This window comes from Zootoca vivipara, chromosome 6, assembly GCF_963506605.1.
Source record: "Zootoca vivipara chromosome 6, rZooViv1.1, whole genome shotgun sequence".
Classification (NCBI taxonomy): Eukaryota; Metazoa; Chordata; class Lepidosauria; order Squamata; family Lacertidae; genus Zootoca; species Zootoca vivipara.
The window spans coordinates 18,664,943-18,682,751 of record NC_083281.1 but is presented as its reverse complement, the minus strand read 5'-3'; the positions used below and the strand labels follow the sequence as shown (position 1 = coordinate 18,682,751).

The 17,809-nt window shown below is 46.5% G+C and overlaps 1 protein-coding gene across 1 annotated transcript; it reads right to left on the bottom strand.

Annotated features, from left to right (window-relative positions):
- Positions 1-563: 563 nt before the first annotated feature.
- QPCTL (glutaminyl-peptide cyclotransferase like) lies at positions 564-12,403 on the bottom strand. The gene is made up of 7 exons (XM_035117473.2): positions 12,104-12,403; positions 10,071-10,217; positions 9,488-9,775; positions 5,240-5,392; positions 3,926-4,025; positions 3,336-3,452; positions 564-1,913 (listed from the first exon to the last, which is right to left on the bottom strand). Exons 1-7 carry the CDS (start codon positions 12,353-12,355, stop codon positions 1,768-1,770), a joined length of 1,203 nt encoding a protein of 400 aa, XP_034973364.1. The 5' UTR covers positions 12,356-12,403; the 3' UTR covers positions 564-1,767.
- Between the last annotated feature and the right edge of the window lie 5,406 nt (positions 12,404-17,809).

The following is a 17,809-nucleotide window of genomic DNA, read 5'->3' as shown; positions in this document are numbered from 1 at the left end:
TATTGTTGTTGTTATTATTATTATTATTATTATTATTATTATTACTACTACTTGTTTTGACCCTTTTTAATATAGTGAAAAAGGGGAAAATCTTATGTTGAAGGGTAATAATAAAGAAACAAATACCTTCATAATTAATAATATTGGCATCAAAAATAATGGATTATTTTTATTACTTTTACCACCAGAGGGAGGGGGTTGTGGGATTGCATTTTCCCCTTTTTGGCCTCAAGTGACAAATGTAACTTGGGTCCTGAGCTGCTTTTAAATCTTGCATTTTAGATTGTTGCAACCTGCACTGGGACCTTAAGGTAAAGGTAGGTGATAAATTAAAATGACAACACTCTGCGCCGTCACCGGGGGCTCCTTTTTTTTCTGCTTCACCTCAAAATATCTCAGGTCAGCCCTTTTGAGGGAGCAGCCGTGGCCCTGAGAAAACACCTTGAAACAGGTAGGAAACCCAGGTGTCAAAGATCAGGAAGTCCACTGAATTTTATCACGGTGCTAAGTTTGCATTCTGGCTGTCCTAACAGAACAGGCAAAAACACACACACACAAAGAAATGAAAGAGCAGAAAGTTGCAAGAAACTTTTATTGTAATACTTGTTAATGAACCATTTGAGGGAGGGGACGTAGTCTGAGATGGAATAATGGATTGTAACACTTCAGATTGTTCTCCAACTTTTTTTTTTAATTAAAAAAGTAAGTCCTTGCAAGTAGAAAGCTAGAACACCAGGAAGAGGGCTGAACTGGATTCTCTCACTGATTTGCTAGCTTTTCACTTGCAGGTATGCTTTAAAAAGGTGAGGAAGCATTCAGAATTGGCATCCCACTCTCCTAACTCAGGATTTTGTCCTGTGTCTAAACCAGGCCTCGGAGTCACTTTGGAGCAAGGAAGGTGCGTAACCCAGATTTAGCTTGAATGCGACATGAGAATTTATCCCTCCCACCCAAGCTTTTTCCACATAGCAGAGCTGCCACACCTGAAGTGGCCTTAAGGCTCAACAATAAATATTAAATTAAAAACAGAGTAAAAACCCGTTTTTGCTTGTTACAGGACGGAATAGGTCAGGGGACAGAGGTAGGCGTCTCTGGGCATCTTGGACATTGTTCTGCAACCCCACCCCGCCCCCAAGCACAGACCAAACAGCTGCCTTGGGGAAAAAGAAAAGTTCATTTTAAGTACCTGGGATGAGAGTGCAAACGGTTCTCCCTGAATCGTGTCTCTGTCACGTGTCAATAGCCACATTCCGTGGAACCAACAGACGGAGGAAGCCTGGGCACTTCGAAAAACCAGGCCTTGGTTTCCAAAATGGCTCAAGAGCAGAACTTGGATTCAAGACTATTATTAATAACAAGAGTGCACATTGTAGGGTTGCTGATCAGGGACAGGTTGGGGGTTCCCCCCCCCCACAATAAATCCCCTGGGAAGAAAGGTTTTTATTTATTCTCTCTACTGCCACTTCAATTCGGTTTCCCTGACCTGTGCCATCTTGGGAGACCAAACTGGTGTCCTCTTGCCTGGCCTGTCACCTTCCCTGAGGGGCTTCAAGGCTTAATACCCCAAGGCACAAGGTCTGAGAACCTTCCGTTTCCCAGCCTGCCTCTCCCCACATCCCATTTCCCCTTGGACCACGAGCAAAGCTTCTGCAAGGGCCCTGGCAAGCGATCGTGCTGGTTCTTAAACAAGGCGCATCCTTCAGCCGTTCCACATCTCGGTTGACCAAACGCAAAAGGCCTCTGAGTCAGGAGGGGAGTCCCTTCCGCCTAAAGCCACAGATATTCTGCCAGGAAACCTGCCAAGATCTTGCACAGGTTGAGCACAGTGGGCGGGTGGAGGTTCTCCTCTGTGTCCTCGAAGGTGTGCCAGACTGCGGGGAAAGGTGTGGTGATGAGGTGAAGGACTGGGACACCTTTGGCAAAGTAAAAGAGAGAGAAAGAATCAAAAGCTGTGAGCCCAGCGTTGTGTGAAAACCACGAGATGCAGTACGAGATCCGTTCTGGAGGCCCGTTCGCAACATGAAAAGGCCGCATCCTGAAGGGCCGAATCTGCGCATGACGCAATTCGGCTCTTCTGCACATGCGCACCGAACCCGGAAGTAACCCGTTCCGGGACTTCCGGGTTTGGCACAGGACGCAACCTGAAAAGACGTAACCTAGTGGACGTAACATGAGGTATGACTGTACATTTTCTACTGAGCACATCATTCAAACACAGTAACAACAACAACAACTTATACCCCGCCCATCTGGCTGGGTTTCCCCAGCCACTCTGGGCAGCTTCCCACAAAACATTAAAATACAATGGTCTGTTAAACATTAAAAGCTTCCCTGAACAGGGCTGCCTTCAGATGTCTTCTAAAAACAGGTGCCCCCCCCCGCCCTTTCTTTAAAAAACAAAGAGAGATAGAATCCTAGAGTCAGAAGGGCTCATGTGCAATGCAGGAATCTCAACTAAAGCACCTATGACAGATGGAACCCCCCCCTCCCCGCCCCTGTTTTGGAATCTCCCACAAGAGGTAGGAATCATGGCCATCGGCTTGGAAGGCTGTAGAAAGAGGAGACAGCGAATTATTGGAGGGATAAGCCTGGCCATGTCTACTGGCCAAGATGGCTGTGTTCTCCCTCCTGTGACAGGGACGCAGTACACCAGTGTGGCATAATGGGTAAGAGTGCTGGAATATGACCTAGGAGACCCGGGTTCGAATTCCCACTCAACCATGGGAGCTCACTGGGCGACAGTCTCTTCTCAGCCTATCCTACTTCACGAGGTTGTTGTGAGGGTAAATTGGGGAGGAGAACCATGTGTACCAACCTGAATTCCTTGGGAGAAAAGGTGGCATATAAATGCAATAAATAATAATAATAATAATAATAATAATAATAATAATAATAATAATAATCCTCTGAATGCCAGCTGCCGAGAATCACGGATGGGGAGAGAGGGCTGTCGTTGGCATCTGGCTGCCCACTTTTGAGAACAGGATGTTGTTCTGATGCTTTCCTCTTTTCCAGCACCAGCCAAAAACTTTTGTTCTCTCCCCAGGTCCTTTAAACTTGCGGCTGCTTTAGATATCTGCTCGACCCCTGCAGGTTCACTCTGCAAACTTTCGGTCTCTGCTCTCAAACTTCCAGCACACTGCATTGCGAGGCTTTCCCCTGCCGTTTTGAAAGCTCTTGCTTTATTCCTCGAGAGGACCATTTTATAGAATTGTAGAGCTGGGTCCCAAGGGTCATCTAGGCCAACCCCCGTTTGCTAAGAGAGTAGACTGCAAACAGCAAACGCTGGATCGGACCAGCAACAAAAAGACCTCAGGGCAACTGTGGGAAAATACCTCTCCGGAGGAAGGGAGCGTGGTCGTCTTCGATGGGGTCATAATAGGAACGTGGCTGGAAATAGAGCTGCTCCCTTGCGTGAGACTCCAGGAGGCCAAGATGGTGCAGCCGCTTCTCTAGAGAACGAAAGAGTGGGATTAGGTGCAAGGTAGGAGGTATGGTCCAACTGAGAATTATCTTCAGGCTCCCTAAGCACTTCCAGAAAATACTGGAGAAAAACACCAGCCCCACATCTGTGGCACACGTAGAAGAAAGGTCTAAAGCCGGGATGGAGGGGGCACCTGCGGACCCCCCAGAATTGATGGACTTCAATTCAAAGGGACCCAGAAACCTGTCAGATCCTGGGTCCACCCACCTCAGTATTGGCAACACTGTGAGGCAGCCGTTCTGTAGGGATTCGGGCAGCAGAGTTGCAGTCCATTTGGAGGGCGCCGGGTTGGCAAAGGCGGATCTAACGGACAGAACTTTACATCCCGAGACCCCTGTTGGCTGCTCATCCCTGGGAGGCGGGGTCTGAAATGCCAATGCAACCCTGGAGCCCCGCCCCTCCTTTCCCAATTGGCTCCCCGTCACAAAAAGTGAAGCTCACCGAGGCCAACGAGCCTTTCGAACCAGAGGGCTGTGTTGCGGAAATGGTTCTGGATGGTCGGCTGGCGGGCGCCCAAAAGGTCCAGCAGAACGAAGAGAGACTGAAACAGGAAAATGCAGAGTCAAAAACACAGGTGCTCCTGGGTCCTCTGCTGTCGTTTTGAGGCTCAGGTGGTCTCAGGAGTGCCCTGTTTCACAGGGACTTCAAAAGCTGCCTTCTCCCAGTTTAGATTATTGTTCCATCTAGGCCCAGTACTGTCTACAGTAACACTGGAAAATGTCAATCCTTTCTCCTACCTGGACAGTTATCTTTCCACAAGGGCTGACATTGATGCCGAATTCCAGCATCGCCTGAACTCTGCGAGTGCGGCTTTCTCTCGATTGAAAAGCAGAAGATTGGGACATTCGCAGGGAAGCCAAAATGCTTGTTTACAAAGCTATTGTACTTGCAACCCTACTGCATGCTTGTGAAACATGGACCACTTATAAATGCCATCTGCAACTCCTCGGAAGATTTCATCAATGGTGTCTCCGGAAATTTTTACACATCACTTGGGAAGACAGGCGAACCAATGCCAGTGTACTGGAATATCATCACCAGCGCTGAAGCAATGCTTCTTCAACATCAACTTCATTGGACTGGTCATGTTGTTCGGACGCCTGATTATAGTCTTTCAAAGCAACTATATTCCAAACGTAAAAATGGAAAGCGTAATGCTGGAGGTCAACGAAGCAGGTTTAAAGACTCTCTCAAGGCAAATCTAAAAAAATGTAGTATCAACACCGACAACTGGGAAACACTGGCCTGCGAGCGCTCCAGTTGGAGAACAGCCTTTACCAAAGCTGTCGTGGGTTTTGAAGACTCAGGACGAAAGGGAGAAACGTGCTAAGAGGAAGGAACAGTTTGGCAAATCCACACTGTGATCAACTCCTGCCCGGAAACCTATGTCCCCACTGTGGATCCAGAATTGGCCTCCACAGTCACTTAAGGACTCATTGTTAAAACCGTGTTTATGGAAGACAATCTTACTCGGCTACGAGTGATCGTCAAAGACGACGACATTGGCTGGCAGTCGCTCTCCAGGGCATTCCCAGATTCTACCTGGAGACTGAACCAGGAACATTCTTGCACACGAGGCAGCATGCTTTTCCACTGAGCTCCGGCTGCTCCCATGGTGCTTAATGTGGTTTCAAACTGAACAGGGAGAGATCAGAGAAGAAGCCCCCACCCTTTCAATGTGGCAACGGCCTGCACTTCCCTTTCTGCAAGGAAAAGCCAGCCGTTTCTCGGCGGCTGGCTCAGAGAAGCACTCACGATAGCCTGGAGCTGGCTGAGGCCTGGGCGATGCGGCGCCTTCGCCATGCGATCAGCCAAATGTCGTGCGCCGTACAGGGAGTCCTTGTCCGTCCACTCCTGAAAGGCCTCCTCCCCGTCAAAGAACAGCAGCTGCAACGTCACCTTGGAGCCCTAAAACACAGAGACGTGCTGTTAGGCCTCCTTTGATTGTTCAACTTCAAAGCAGGTTGCAAATGTTGCTGTTGAGGCATTAGAAGACAATGGCATTCTTACGGCTGCCTCGTGTCCGAAATGGGCAATGAATACAACAAGTTGATCATGCTACACGTTGACAACCTCAAGGCAATTACCGCCATGCGCTTGATCGGCGGTTGCCCCTTTGTCCTAAATTAATATTTATTTTTGGAATATAGCGATGTATATTGTCAAAAGAACTGGTCTTCTGCATGATCTTGGCAGCTCAAACAGTAACTGCCACCAGGATTTTGGCTGGCTAACATCCCATATCCTTTTAAATTGCTGAGGTAGCTAGTAACTGCAAAGGAGATGAATTTATCTGACCCCATCCATACCGAGATGCATTTCTTTCACCAAAGTTGTACACAATTATCAATTGTATTGTTTAATGTTTCTTTTAATACATCAGTAGCCATGTGATGATTTCAGTTTATAAATTTTATTTTTTAACGTTTCAACTGATATATTAAAGTGTTTCCATAGCTTTGTTTTATCCATAGCTTTTGTTTTATCATGTTTTGATAATGTCAATGTTCTAAGTTTTGTACCAAATTTGTATATATTTTACTGAATGACATTGTATACATTGCAGCAGCCTTTTTGCTATAAGCAATAAACTTGATACCGATACAGAGAGGTATTGGTTGGGATAACTTGGAATTTTATATCCTTTTAAATGTGTTTGTAGATGGGAGAGGGGGTTATTGTTTTGTTCTCTTCTTGTTTTCATTGTGTATTTTGTGTTTTTATCTTGCATTTTTACGCTGTGAACTGGCCTGAGATCTATGGATGAAGGGAAGTATACACATTCAATAAACAAACAAACAAACAAACAAATAAATAAATAACAACTCAGTGGGAAATGATGAATAATTTGAGATTTTAAAAAGGACCAGACTTTTTACAGGATTTGGCATTCATGTCAGATGCAGCCGAACCACCATTTTAAAAAACCATCATCACACGACTAGCAAATCTGAAACCAAACTTGAAAATCAGGTAATGCTAATTTTATTAGGGTGAAAGAGGAGAGCGCAAAAGATGGTCTGAAGCTCAACATCAAAAAACCCAAGATCATGGCCACTGGTCCCATCACCTCCTGGCAAATAGAAGGGGAAGAAATGGAGGCAGTGAGAGATTTTACTTTCTTGGGCTCCTTGATCACTGCAGATGGTGACAGCAGTCACGAAATTAAAAGACGCCTGCTTCTTGGGAGAAAAGCAATGACAAACCTAGACAGCATCTTAAAAAGCAGAGACATCACCTTGCCGACAAAGGTCCGTATAGTTAAAGCTATGGTTTTCCCAGTAGTGATGTATGGAAGTGAGAGCTGGACCATAAAGAAGGCTGATCGCCGAAGAATTGATGCTTTTGAATTATGGTGCTGGAGGAGACTCTTGAGAGTCCCATGGACTGCAAGAAGATCAAACCTATCCATTCTTAAGGAAATCAGCCCTGAGTGCTCACTGGAAGGACAGATCGTGAAGCTGAGGCTCCAATACTTTGGCCACCTCATGAGAAGAGAAGAATCCTTGGAAAAGACCCTGATGTTGGGAAGGATTGAGGGCACTAGGAGAAGGGGACGACAGAGGACAAGATGGTTGGACAGTGTTCTCGAAGCTACGAACATGAGTTTGACCAAACTGCGGGAGGCAGTGCAAGACAGGAGTGCCTGGCGTGCTATGGTCCATGGGGTCACGAAGAGTCGGACACGACTAAACGACTAAACAACAACAAATTTTATTTACTTGGACTTAGTTATTGTAACCCATGTGCAGCTGTGCACATTCTACACGCCTGCTTTATACTTTTGTTTTCCATCTTTTAGCTTTCATCTGTAACAGCACTCTGTCTTATATACAGTAAAAAATGAAATAAAATACCCCCCCCCAAAAAAGGTGGGAATCCCCTTGAGCCTTGTCTGGAGGCCCCAGCAGGTAAAAAATGTTGTGAATAGACTGTGGAGGGCTACAGACCATCAGCAGCGGACTCCTCTGGTGCTCTAAAGTCTGCATTGCCTGCCTCTATGCTATCAGGTGAGGTTCACTGTTCCTAGAATTGCAGCTGGAAGGTACCCCAAAGGTCATCTAGCCCAACCCCCTGCAATGCAGGTTCTTTCATTAATTTGCAGGGCTCTTAACGAGTCCAGGATCTCCCAAGGATCATCTAATCCTTTATATCCCAGCCCGAATCACTGAGGTCACTGTTAGCCGGTTCCCCGTGGTTCGCAACCACCAGGAACTTTGCGTTGAACACTGTGGGCTCAGTTTTACAGAACGCTCTCCTGGTCGAGCTCAGTCAGGCTCCCCCTTCCTGTTGAATTTCTTTTCTTTCTTTATTTATTTACACATTAATAATTACACTTAATGAAACACATTGTTCTGTTGCAATAGAAAAAATCTACACAATAAGATTGAAGAGGGAAACATATCAAGAGATAGTTAGAAAAGAAGAGGGAAATTATGTATTGAAATCACACGAAGAGATTAAAAAGGAATGTACAAGCTGGCTTCATTACAACCAGGTCCAGAGTCTCTTCCAATGTCATAAGAAAGTGGGATTCCAAGAGGGGAAATCAAAACTACAGGAATTAGTGATTGAAAATGGGGATAAACAAATTACTAAATTATACAAATTTTTGTTAGAATGGAATCTAAAGGATGAGGTAGTTAAGAACGTAATGGTGAAATGGGCGCAAGACATTGGCAAAACTATATATTGTACACAATGGGAGAGACTCTGGAATGAAAGTATGAGATTTACAGCCTGTACGGCAATAAAGGAAAATATGCTAAAAATGATTTACAGATGGCATTTAACCCCAGAAAAACTACATAAAATATACAAGACAGGATCCAACAAATGTTGGAAATGCCAAGAAAAGATAGGTACATTCATGCATTGCTGGTGGCATTGCAAAAAAATTCAAGAATTTTGGAATGGGATCTATGAGAAATTAAAAAGTATTTTAAAAATAACATTTGAAAAGAAACCGGAACTATTTTTGTTGAGCATGCTACCAGAGAACATCCCTAAAGAGAAGAGGAATGTAATATTGTATGCAGGAGCTGCAGCAAGGATAACAATAGCACAAAAATGGAAAGGGGAAGAGGTACCTTCAATTCAGGATTGGTTAATTAAAGTGATAGAATACATGAATTTGGATAAAATGACAGCGGCCGTAAGGAATGTAGCAAAGCAGAGAGTACAAAAGGAATGGAAACCAGTGGAAGATCACCTAAAGAAAGAGGGTTTGAATTGTGAATTGGTAGTTTGTCTAATTTAATTTAAGGATTGCTTAAAGAGAAAATAGGGGAAGTAATGGGAGAATAGTTACCCACAAAGGGTGGGAAAATAAAGAAGAGGAAGACAGGGAAAATTGAAAATGGTGAGAAACGGTATATCAACAATCGGAAGTTTTTTTTAATTTTTAATTTTTTTTCTTTTTCTTTTTTTTCTTTTTATTCTTATATGTATATATACATATATCCATCTTCCTCTTTTCTTTTTCTTTCTTTCTTGCTTCCTTTCCTCTTCTTCTCTTTTCTTCTTCTTTTTCTCTTCTTTTTTGTTTTGGTTCTGTTCTTCAGAGTTTTGGTGTATAATTTGGAGTATATATTATTTGCAGCTATATTTGTGTTTACTTTTTTGCGTTGATTTGGTTGATTATATGGTTTGTATGTATGTAACTTTTTAAAAAAAAAATAAGAAATAAAGCTTTTTAAAATTAAAAAAAAATAAGATTGAAGAGGGAAGAAAGAAAAGAAGAAAAGAGAAGCAATAAGAGAGAGAAAATTAAACGAAAAATCTTAACAAAAGGCGTCAGGGGCTCATGGGAGTTGTAGTCCAAACCACCTGGCAGGCACCAGATTGGCAAGTCCTGGTTTACATGCACATACACTTTTAGACAAATGAAACATTTAAAAGTTCCCCACCGGCTGCTCTAATCACTAGCCCTTACTCCCCCTTTCTGCAAAAGGTGCAAAAGGAAACCTGGGCATTTCTGCCCAGGAAAGGCCACCTGCTCACCCTCTCCTTTGATTTCTTCAGCTCCTCGTCCAGCGCCGTCACCAGCTCCATCAGGATGGCACAGGGCACAGCCGAGTCCGTCGCCCCCAGGAAGGCCCGGCCACGCTTGTCGCGGGAGAAGTACTTGGAGTCGTAGTGGCAGGCAAACACCAGGCGCCAGGTGGCTGCGGGGTCCAACGTAGCCACCACATTGGCGAAGCTGACGACGCCATGCGGTGCCTGGTCTTTGAAGGCGTCCACCTCTATGTGCCAGGAAGCGCCCAGTTTCCTCAGCTTTTCCACAATGAACTAGGAAGGAAGGAGAGAGGGCAAAGGACTTGAGTCGCTCGCGCGAGGTTCTAGTCCTCAGTTTTTCACCCTCTCTCGTGGAACTCGAGGACTTCCAAGGAGAATGAGCGCTGGAGGACTCAGGACGGATATCAAATGAATTTATTTTTTGGCGCGACTACTGCAGCAGCGACAGTATTCCATGCCCCCCAATGGCGAGATGATGCAGCAGCTACAAAGGAGGAGGATGAGCTGAAGTTTAGGGCTCGCCGTGGCGTGTTCGGTCGGCCGCTGCAAGTTTAGAGCTTGGACTCACCTGCCGGACTTTTTCGTTGCCAGGGCTTCCAGAGTACCTCTCGATCAGGATGGGCTGCAGGTAGCTACGCCAAAGGCGTTGCAGTTGGACCTGCGAGGCCAGGCCTTTCAGCTGCCCGCCAGTCAGGTTTTGGGGCTTGTGCTTCAGCTGCCACGGAGGAGAGAGAAAAGCCTCGTCAGAAAACACTCTCAGCAGCACCAGATTTAGGGCAGTGCAGGCAGTTGCCCTCCCCGGGTGCAGAGTCGAGGAGGTGCAAAATACAGTCATACCTCGATTTACTGTATATTCCTGCGTATAAGACTACTTTTTAACCCAGGAAAATCTTCTCAAAAGTTGGGGGTCGTCTTATATGCCAGGTCGTATTTTTTATACGGTGAGTATATCCCAAACTCTACATTTTAACTGAAAAATGGGGGTCGTCTTATACGCCGGAATATACGGTAAGTATGCCTTGGTTTAAGTATTTTCAGTTTAAGTACTCCACAGACCATCTGGAACGAATTAATCCACTTTCCATTACTTTCAATGGGAAAGTTCGCTTCAAGTTAAGTACGGACTTCCGGAACCAATTACACTCATACGTCGGGTTAAGTACGCTTCAGGTTGAGTACTCCGCGGAGCCGTCTGGAACGGATTAATCTACTTTCCATTACTTTCAATGGGAAAGTTCGCTTCAGGTTAAGTATGCTTCAGGTTAAGTACGGACTTCCGGAACCAACTGTGTTTGTAAACCGAGGTACCACTGTAACAACAACAACAACAACATTTATATGGGTACCTACTGAGAAGATACATAAAAAAACAACTGTACCAAAATTAATTATTGTGAAAATAAGAATTATTTATGGGAGGGGGGGATTTTGTCCTCACTCTAGACATCATATTATCCAAGTCCAGCCTCACTGAAAGAAATCCTGGCAAGCTCAGACCATCTCTCCTGCTCTGTCCCCCTCAACAAAATCTAAATTCCCCAAGCTGAGGCCAGTGAATATTTCCCCCACATATCCAGCAGCTTTGGACTACAATTCCCACCAGCCCCAGCCAGAACAGTTGTGCTCAGGTCATGCTTGCATATGGTCCGTCACTGTGAGAACAGGACGCTGTACTGGTTGGAGCACCTGATCATTTCCAGCCTAAATTATATGGCTGAAAGGAAGACAGCTTTGGATAACCAGGAGAGGATTTTTGTGTGTTGAAGGGGAATGACTAGGTGCCCCTATTAATTCTGCCGGTCATAAGGCTCTGAGGCAGATTCTGTGAACTTCCCTGAGACCCCCGGGGAATAGGGCAGTATATAAATTCAATAGATAAAAATAAAAGTCTGTCATTGCAAAGCCATTGCAGCAGAATCCCGTGGTGGGCGCCCAGTCTGGCCTGCCTCCAACAAACCACAAACCTGAAAACCCCAAAAGGCGACACCCCCCCCCCCAGCTGCAATCTCTCCTCTCCCGATCCCCCTTCCAAAGTAGCACGGATGCATTTACTTCATAAAATTTACATACAGCATCGCTCGATTGTAAGGTGGAAGGGAACCTCAGAGCGGTTTGCAAAAAATAATAATACGATAAAGCAGCACAACCAATTTGCAGCCATAATTGAAAACGTGCAGGTAGTTGACACCGCAACACTCGCAAGCTTTCTAAAACACTTTGCCTCAACAAGAACTGGCAGGATCCATTGGAAACAGGGAATGCGCACATCATTTAGAAGACATCTGAAGGCAGTCCTGGTCAGGGAAGTTTTTAATGTGTGACATTTTAATGTATTTTAAATTTCTGTTGGAAGCCGCCCAGAGTGGCTGAGCCTCAAGGAAACCCAGCCAGATAGACGGGGTACCATTAATAAATATTATTATTATTATCATCATCATCATCATCATCATCATCATCATCATCATCATCATCATAAAGAGGCAGGGAGTTCCACAGCGCCTCGAACAAGAAGGGCGGCGATCTTGAAGCAACCCGCCCACCGCGGTAACCCACGCGCGTGCACCAGACCACCACCACCCCACCACCCCTACCTGTAGGTACCTGGGCGCCCGGGATCAGCTCCTCCTGCGCTGCCTCCCGGGGCTGGATGCCCCCGACGGCCGGGTCCTCGCCCACCTGCCAGAGCAGGTAAAGCCCCACCAGGGAGCCGGCGGCCAGGGCCAGCAGCACGGCGAGCCAGAGGCGGCGGCTGTCCGCCAGGCTCCGCTTCCGCGCTGCGGGGAAGCCGCCGGGCTCCAGGCCGCCCTGGGGGACCCCCATCCCCGCGCGGCCCCGGCGCGGCCCTTTCCGCATGTCGCCTCCGCTCCGACTCGAAGTGGGGACCCGGGGTTCCTGTCGGCCACGCCCCCTCGGGGAGGGCCAATTGGGTGGTGCCACGCCCACTGCTGGGCATGAATGGAGGGAGGCGGAGCCACGCGCTCGACCTTCCGCGGCGGAGGCTCGCTAAGGAGCGGTCGAGCCGCTCCTCCTCGCCATTCTGAGCCTATCCGACGCGCCCGCACGAAGGGGCGGGGCGGTACGGGGCCACGCCCACTCCTTCGTTAAGGACACGCGGCGCTTTCGGAAAGGAAAAGAGGGTGAAGAAGGAAGAGGAATGCGAAGGACACGCGGAAAGAAAAGGGGAAGGTGGCTCTGGCGGTTCGTTTATTATGGAAGGAGTTTTGATGCAATAAGGGTAAAAAAAAAACACCAAACCCACACAACCGAAATCTGCAGCTGAGCAATGAATGCCTCTATTAGGAACAACCGAAAGGTCCACAATCTATGGGCAAGCTTTATTAATAATAATCATCAATAGTGCTTTTAAAAAATATATGTTTAGGGGTACTCTCATTTTCCTACTCATATTGAAATACTGCCCCTCAATGAGGCCAAACAGATTCAAAAAAGGTTAAGGGGTATGTAAACCTCCGCGTCCCCCCAGAAAAAAAGCACTAATAATAATAATAATAATAATTAATAATAATAATAAGTGTATCTGAAGAAGTGTGTATGCACACGAAAGCTCATACCATAATAAAAACTTAGTTGGTCTTTAAGGTGCTACTGAAGGAATAATAATAATGATATATTTATACTCCACTCAACTGGCTGGGTTTCCCCAACCACTCTGGGTGGCTCCCAACAGAATATTACAAACACAATAAAACATTAAAAACTTCCCTGTACAGGGCTGCCTTCAGATGTCTTCTAACAGTCAGATAGTTTTTTATTTCCTTGACATCTGGTGGGAAGGTGTTCCGCAGGGCAGGCACCACTACTGAGAAGGCCCTCTGCCTGGTTTCCTGTAACCTCACTTCTCGCAGGGAGGGAACCACCAGAAGGTCCTTGGAGCTGGACCTCAGTGTTCGGACTGAACGATGGGGACGCTCCTTCAGGTATACTGGAATTATGCAGAACTCTTCACCAGCCTAGAAGATGCACAAATGGTGGGGGTGGGGGAACTACAGAAATGGGACTAGATGTTGAAGCCATTAATACCTTTGTTTTATATTATTCCTTACTCACCCTTCATCGTAAGGTCCCAGGTGGATTATGGCCCAGGCATCTGGTTGGCCACAATGAGAATAAGATCCTGGACTTGGAGAGTCATTGGGCTGCACCAGTGAGACTTTCTTTATGCTTTCAATTCTTGTGTTTTTAATACATAAAACGCTTCCAAAATGTTCTGTTCCAAATGCAGCAGAATTCAGCAAGAGAGGTGGATCCCACAAAACAATACTGTAAGTGCCAAAGACCTTTAAACACAAATGTGGGCACCTTGAATTTAGGCCTCGATACAAACAGACAAGCCGTTTGGCTGCTTCAGAACAGGTTGCGTGAGTTCCAAATGGGACTCTGGCCAGCAATCTGGCTGCAGCATTTTGGACCAACTGAAGTTCAGACAGCTCCAAGTTGGAGACTGCAGACTGAATTAGTCTCTGCTAGGTGCTGCAACTATCAGGTTGTAGCTTGGCATTTGGGACAGAGAAGGAATCAATGGCTGGCCTCCATTTAAAAAAAATACGAAGTCCAGATCTGTCCCATTCAGCTTTAATTGAATTGTAATAGACTCTTCATTTTGCATTTCATTGCCAGCCAACCCAACCCTTTACATTTCCCCCCTTCTACATAAGCCTGGATAAGAGTCTAGTGCACCAATGCTTATGTGATAATGATTTTTTTTAAATCTGTAAGGTGCCACAACTTCTGGAAGTTACCAGCATCAAACTTCTGTTCTAGTTTTCATTAATTCAGTTAGCCTCTGCCCACCTGCAGATCCGCTTGCCATCTGATTGGTTGAAGAAGTTCACATGTGCACCTGGAACATGCACATGTGAACCCACCCCCTGTTAACACTCATATGGAAGGGCAAAGCCATTCGACTGGAACTGAGGGAGAGATCCAATGTCATGGACTGGTTGGATGCAGAGGAATGGTGGAAGGAACCAGCTGGGGAACCACCAAACGAAGAAGGCTCAGAGTCAGGGGATTGGTGGTGGGGTGACCATGAATGGTCAGAGGGAGAAGAGGGAGCAGACTGGGAGGAGGAGGTGTCGGAAGCTGAAGAGGTAACAGGGTTTAGTGAGCTGGGAGAGTCTGTGGCAGAGAGCAGTTCAGAATCGGAGGCAGAAGCTGGAGAGGAGGGAGGCCAAGAGGCAGAGATGAGTCTGGCTGGTGAAGAGTCATGGGTGTCTTCCCCTCCTGCTACGCTACAACAAGCTCCCTCCCCCTTTACTCACAGAACAAGAAGAGAGATGAAAAGGGTGGAGGAGAGGTTGGTGACTTGTAGACGCAATCTCTGATTGCTTGGGGGGGGATCCTGGAGAGGAGGGGACTTAGTCAGCTGTGGGGAAGTGAAGAGCTTAAGACTCAGCAACTGCTTAATGGGTTGCTCTGCTCATTAGGCCTGACATGCCTATGCTGCTAAAGAGTGAACAACTTGCACAGTGTGATTTACTGCTGGCTTGCTCCTGTCACACATTTTCCAACCACCTCTGGACCATTAATGTAAGCCAGTCACTCTCAGTCTAACCTTCCTATTTGTTTTGAGGACAGAGAGAGAACACCTTGGGCTTCTTGGAGGAAAGGTAGGATAGAAACGTAACCCTTGCAGGCATGAACAACTGCTTCTTCAGAAGAATAAAAAAGTATTGGGTTGCATCCAATGTAGGGCTAAGAGCCTTGTTCTTTCAGCGCCAGGATTTTTGCTTGTGCAACAGAACTTTCTCCTTCCCTCCTCCCTGTGTGGCCCCTAACTCTTTTCTGGGGTTCCCCAACCCTCTGGAGCAGATTTGGGGAGGTTGTGGGGTGTGCCTTGAAGCGAGTAAGAGGAGAGAAGTTGCTTTGCGCAGCAATCCTTGCACTGGCAGATTTGTTTGATGCTGCCAAAATGGTGTGGGATTGCAAACTCGATTGCCTTACTCATTCTTTGGAACAGACTCGCATGTGCTTATTTTTGCAAAGCGCAGAGCGTGATGATGCTTAGCTCCGACAATCCATCAGGTTCTGCTGCAGAAAGAACCTCTGTCTCTTTGGCTCCTGTCCCAAAAGAACTTAACGTTGGGCCGGAATGCCGGAGGCCTCAGGGGAGATGTGTTTTCAGCTGATCCCCGGGAGATGAGATACTCAAGGTATGCTGTGTTCCAAATGGGCAGAAAGGAGGAGGCTCTCGGATGCACTAGCTGGGCGCCTGCCAAGGCTAAAGAGATAATCACAAAGCATAAATGTGGTTATGTAAAAGGCCAGCATTCTGCAGCAGGGGAGGCTGTGCTGAGGGGGCGGCCAGGATGGGCTTGGCTTCGTCCCATCTCTCTCAACGGTGGGCTTGCTGGCAGGAGGACCAATGGGATTGTCTGAGCCAGAGACTGCCCAGTGCTTACAAAAACAAATAAATCTGATCTCGTTCCAAAGATGAGTAATGCAACAAAGTTTGTGCACAGTTGCACGTTCTGCACCATCCCTACCCCCTTTGTCGCCAGGAACGGTGCAACAGCACTTGGCAATAATTAAACCTCCCCTCCCATCCAAAAAGTCTGAGGTTCATGTTGCAAGAGGATGGGCAAATGAGGCCCAAGCTGGACTCAATGTTAAATGTGCGTAATACATTTAACTAAGTTGAGGTGTTTTTTTTATATAAAGAAATGCTAATATCATCAGCTAGGGAGGGGGATTATTGGGCTTTCAGCAACAGTGGTAGGGGGTTACCTATTCTTTGGCGATCACTCGTAGCCGAGTAAGATTGTCTTCCATAAACATGGTTTTAGCGATGAGTCCGTAAGTGACTGTGGAGGCCAATTCTGGACCTACACGTCCTTCCACAGTGAGGACATTGGTTCCCAGGTGGGGGTTGATCACGGTGTGGACTTGCCAAGCGTGCCTTCCTCTTAGCATGTTTCTCCCTTTCGTCCTGAGTTCGAGTGTCTTAAAAGCCCATTACACCTTTGGTAAAGGCTGTTCTCCAACTGAAGCACTCGCAGGCCAGTGTTTCCCAGTTGTCGGTGTTTATGCTACATTCTTTTATATTATACCTAGATAATTTTACCTATTATCTCCTCTGCTGCGTCCTGAGGAAGACCCAAGTGTTTGTTTGTGCAGGGGGTGGGGGAATTCCCCCCCACTCAACTGGCACAAATGTGGGGATTTACTCCCAATGCAAAGATTGCCTTCAGAAGTGGGTTTTTCCTCTGACAGCAGGCAGGAGAGGAAAGAGTTAATTTTTTTTTAAAAAAAGAAAAAACCCAATATTATGTTGGTTTTTAAACAAATACAATAATTATACAGAAAGAGTTAGTTGAATTTCTCCTCCACATCTGCTGTGATCCAGAAAACCTTCAGAAAAACCACAACTGAACCACACAGATATTTGATATTTTCATTTGTAAACAATTCAGAGATCCATCTCACATATTGCCTAAAAGGTAAAGGGTAAAGGGAACCCTGACCATTAGGTCCAGTCATGGATGACTCTGGAGTTGCAGCCCTCATCTCCCATTATTGGCCGAGGGAGCCAGCGTACAGCTTCTGGGTCATGTGACCAGCATGACTAAGCCGCTTCTGGTGAACCAGAGCAGCGCACGGAAATGCCGTTTACCTTCCCGCCGGAGCAGTACTTATTTATCTACTTGCACTTTGACATGCTTTCAAACTGCTAGGTTGGCAGGAGCTGGGACCAAGCAACGGGAGCTCACCCCATTCGGATTCGAACCGCCGACCTTCTGATTGGCAAGCCCTAGGCTCTGTGGTTTAACCCACAGCGCCACTCACATCCCCACATCAAGCCTAGTTAGGCCCAAATTCAGCCACCCTCTCTGCTTTATGGACTTTTTAACAGCACTGCCCATCAAGTTGCATTATATTTGAAGCCGTAAGGTCTAGAAAATTGTGTGCTGTTTGGTTTTGTTAATGATGAAAATGAATTCTCAGACCAGTGCATTTAAAAGCTTCCCCTTTTTTACATGACCCTGCCATCTCTTAATGGAGAGGGAATCCTTTGTGATGTTAACAGGCTCTTCACAGCAGCAAATGCCGCAGCCTCCTGGCGGCCCCACCTCCATGATGCTGTTTTGTCCAGAAGTCGATGGAGCGACGGTCGCCTTATGTGGCAGGAACATGTTGTAAAAGTTCAAAAGGCCTAGGAAAGCCCGAAGGTCCTTTTTGTTCTTTGGTACGGGAGCCTGCTGGATGGCCTTGACTTTCGTTGTTGTGGGATGGATGCCGGAGCCGTCAACCAGGTACCCCAGGAACTCGACCTGTGGTACAGCGATC

Bases quoted from the DNA above. Each gene is read 5' to 3' on its own strand.
- QPCTL (XM_035117473.2), bottom strand. From the start codon at position 12,355: ATGCGGAAAGGGCCGCGCCGGGGCCGCGCGGGGATGGGGGTCCCCCAG. The intron at 9,776-10,070 runs GTGAGTCCAAGC...CTTCCTTCCTAG, and splicing joins GCAACGAAAAAGTCCGGCAG to TTCATTGTGGAAAAGCTGAG. The intron at 4,026-5,239 runs GTGAGTGCTTCT...TTCCTGTTTCAG, and splicing joins TCAGCCAGCTCCAGGCTATC to TCTCTCTTCGTTCTGCTGGA.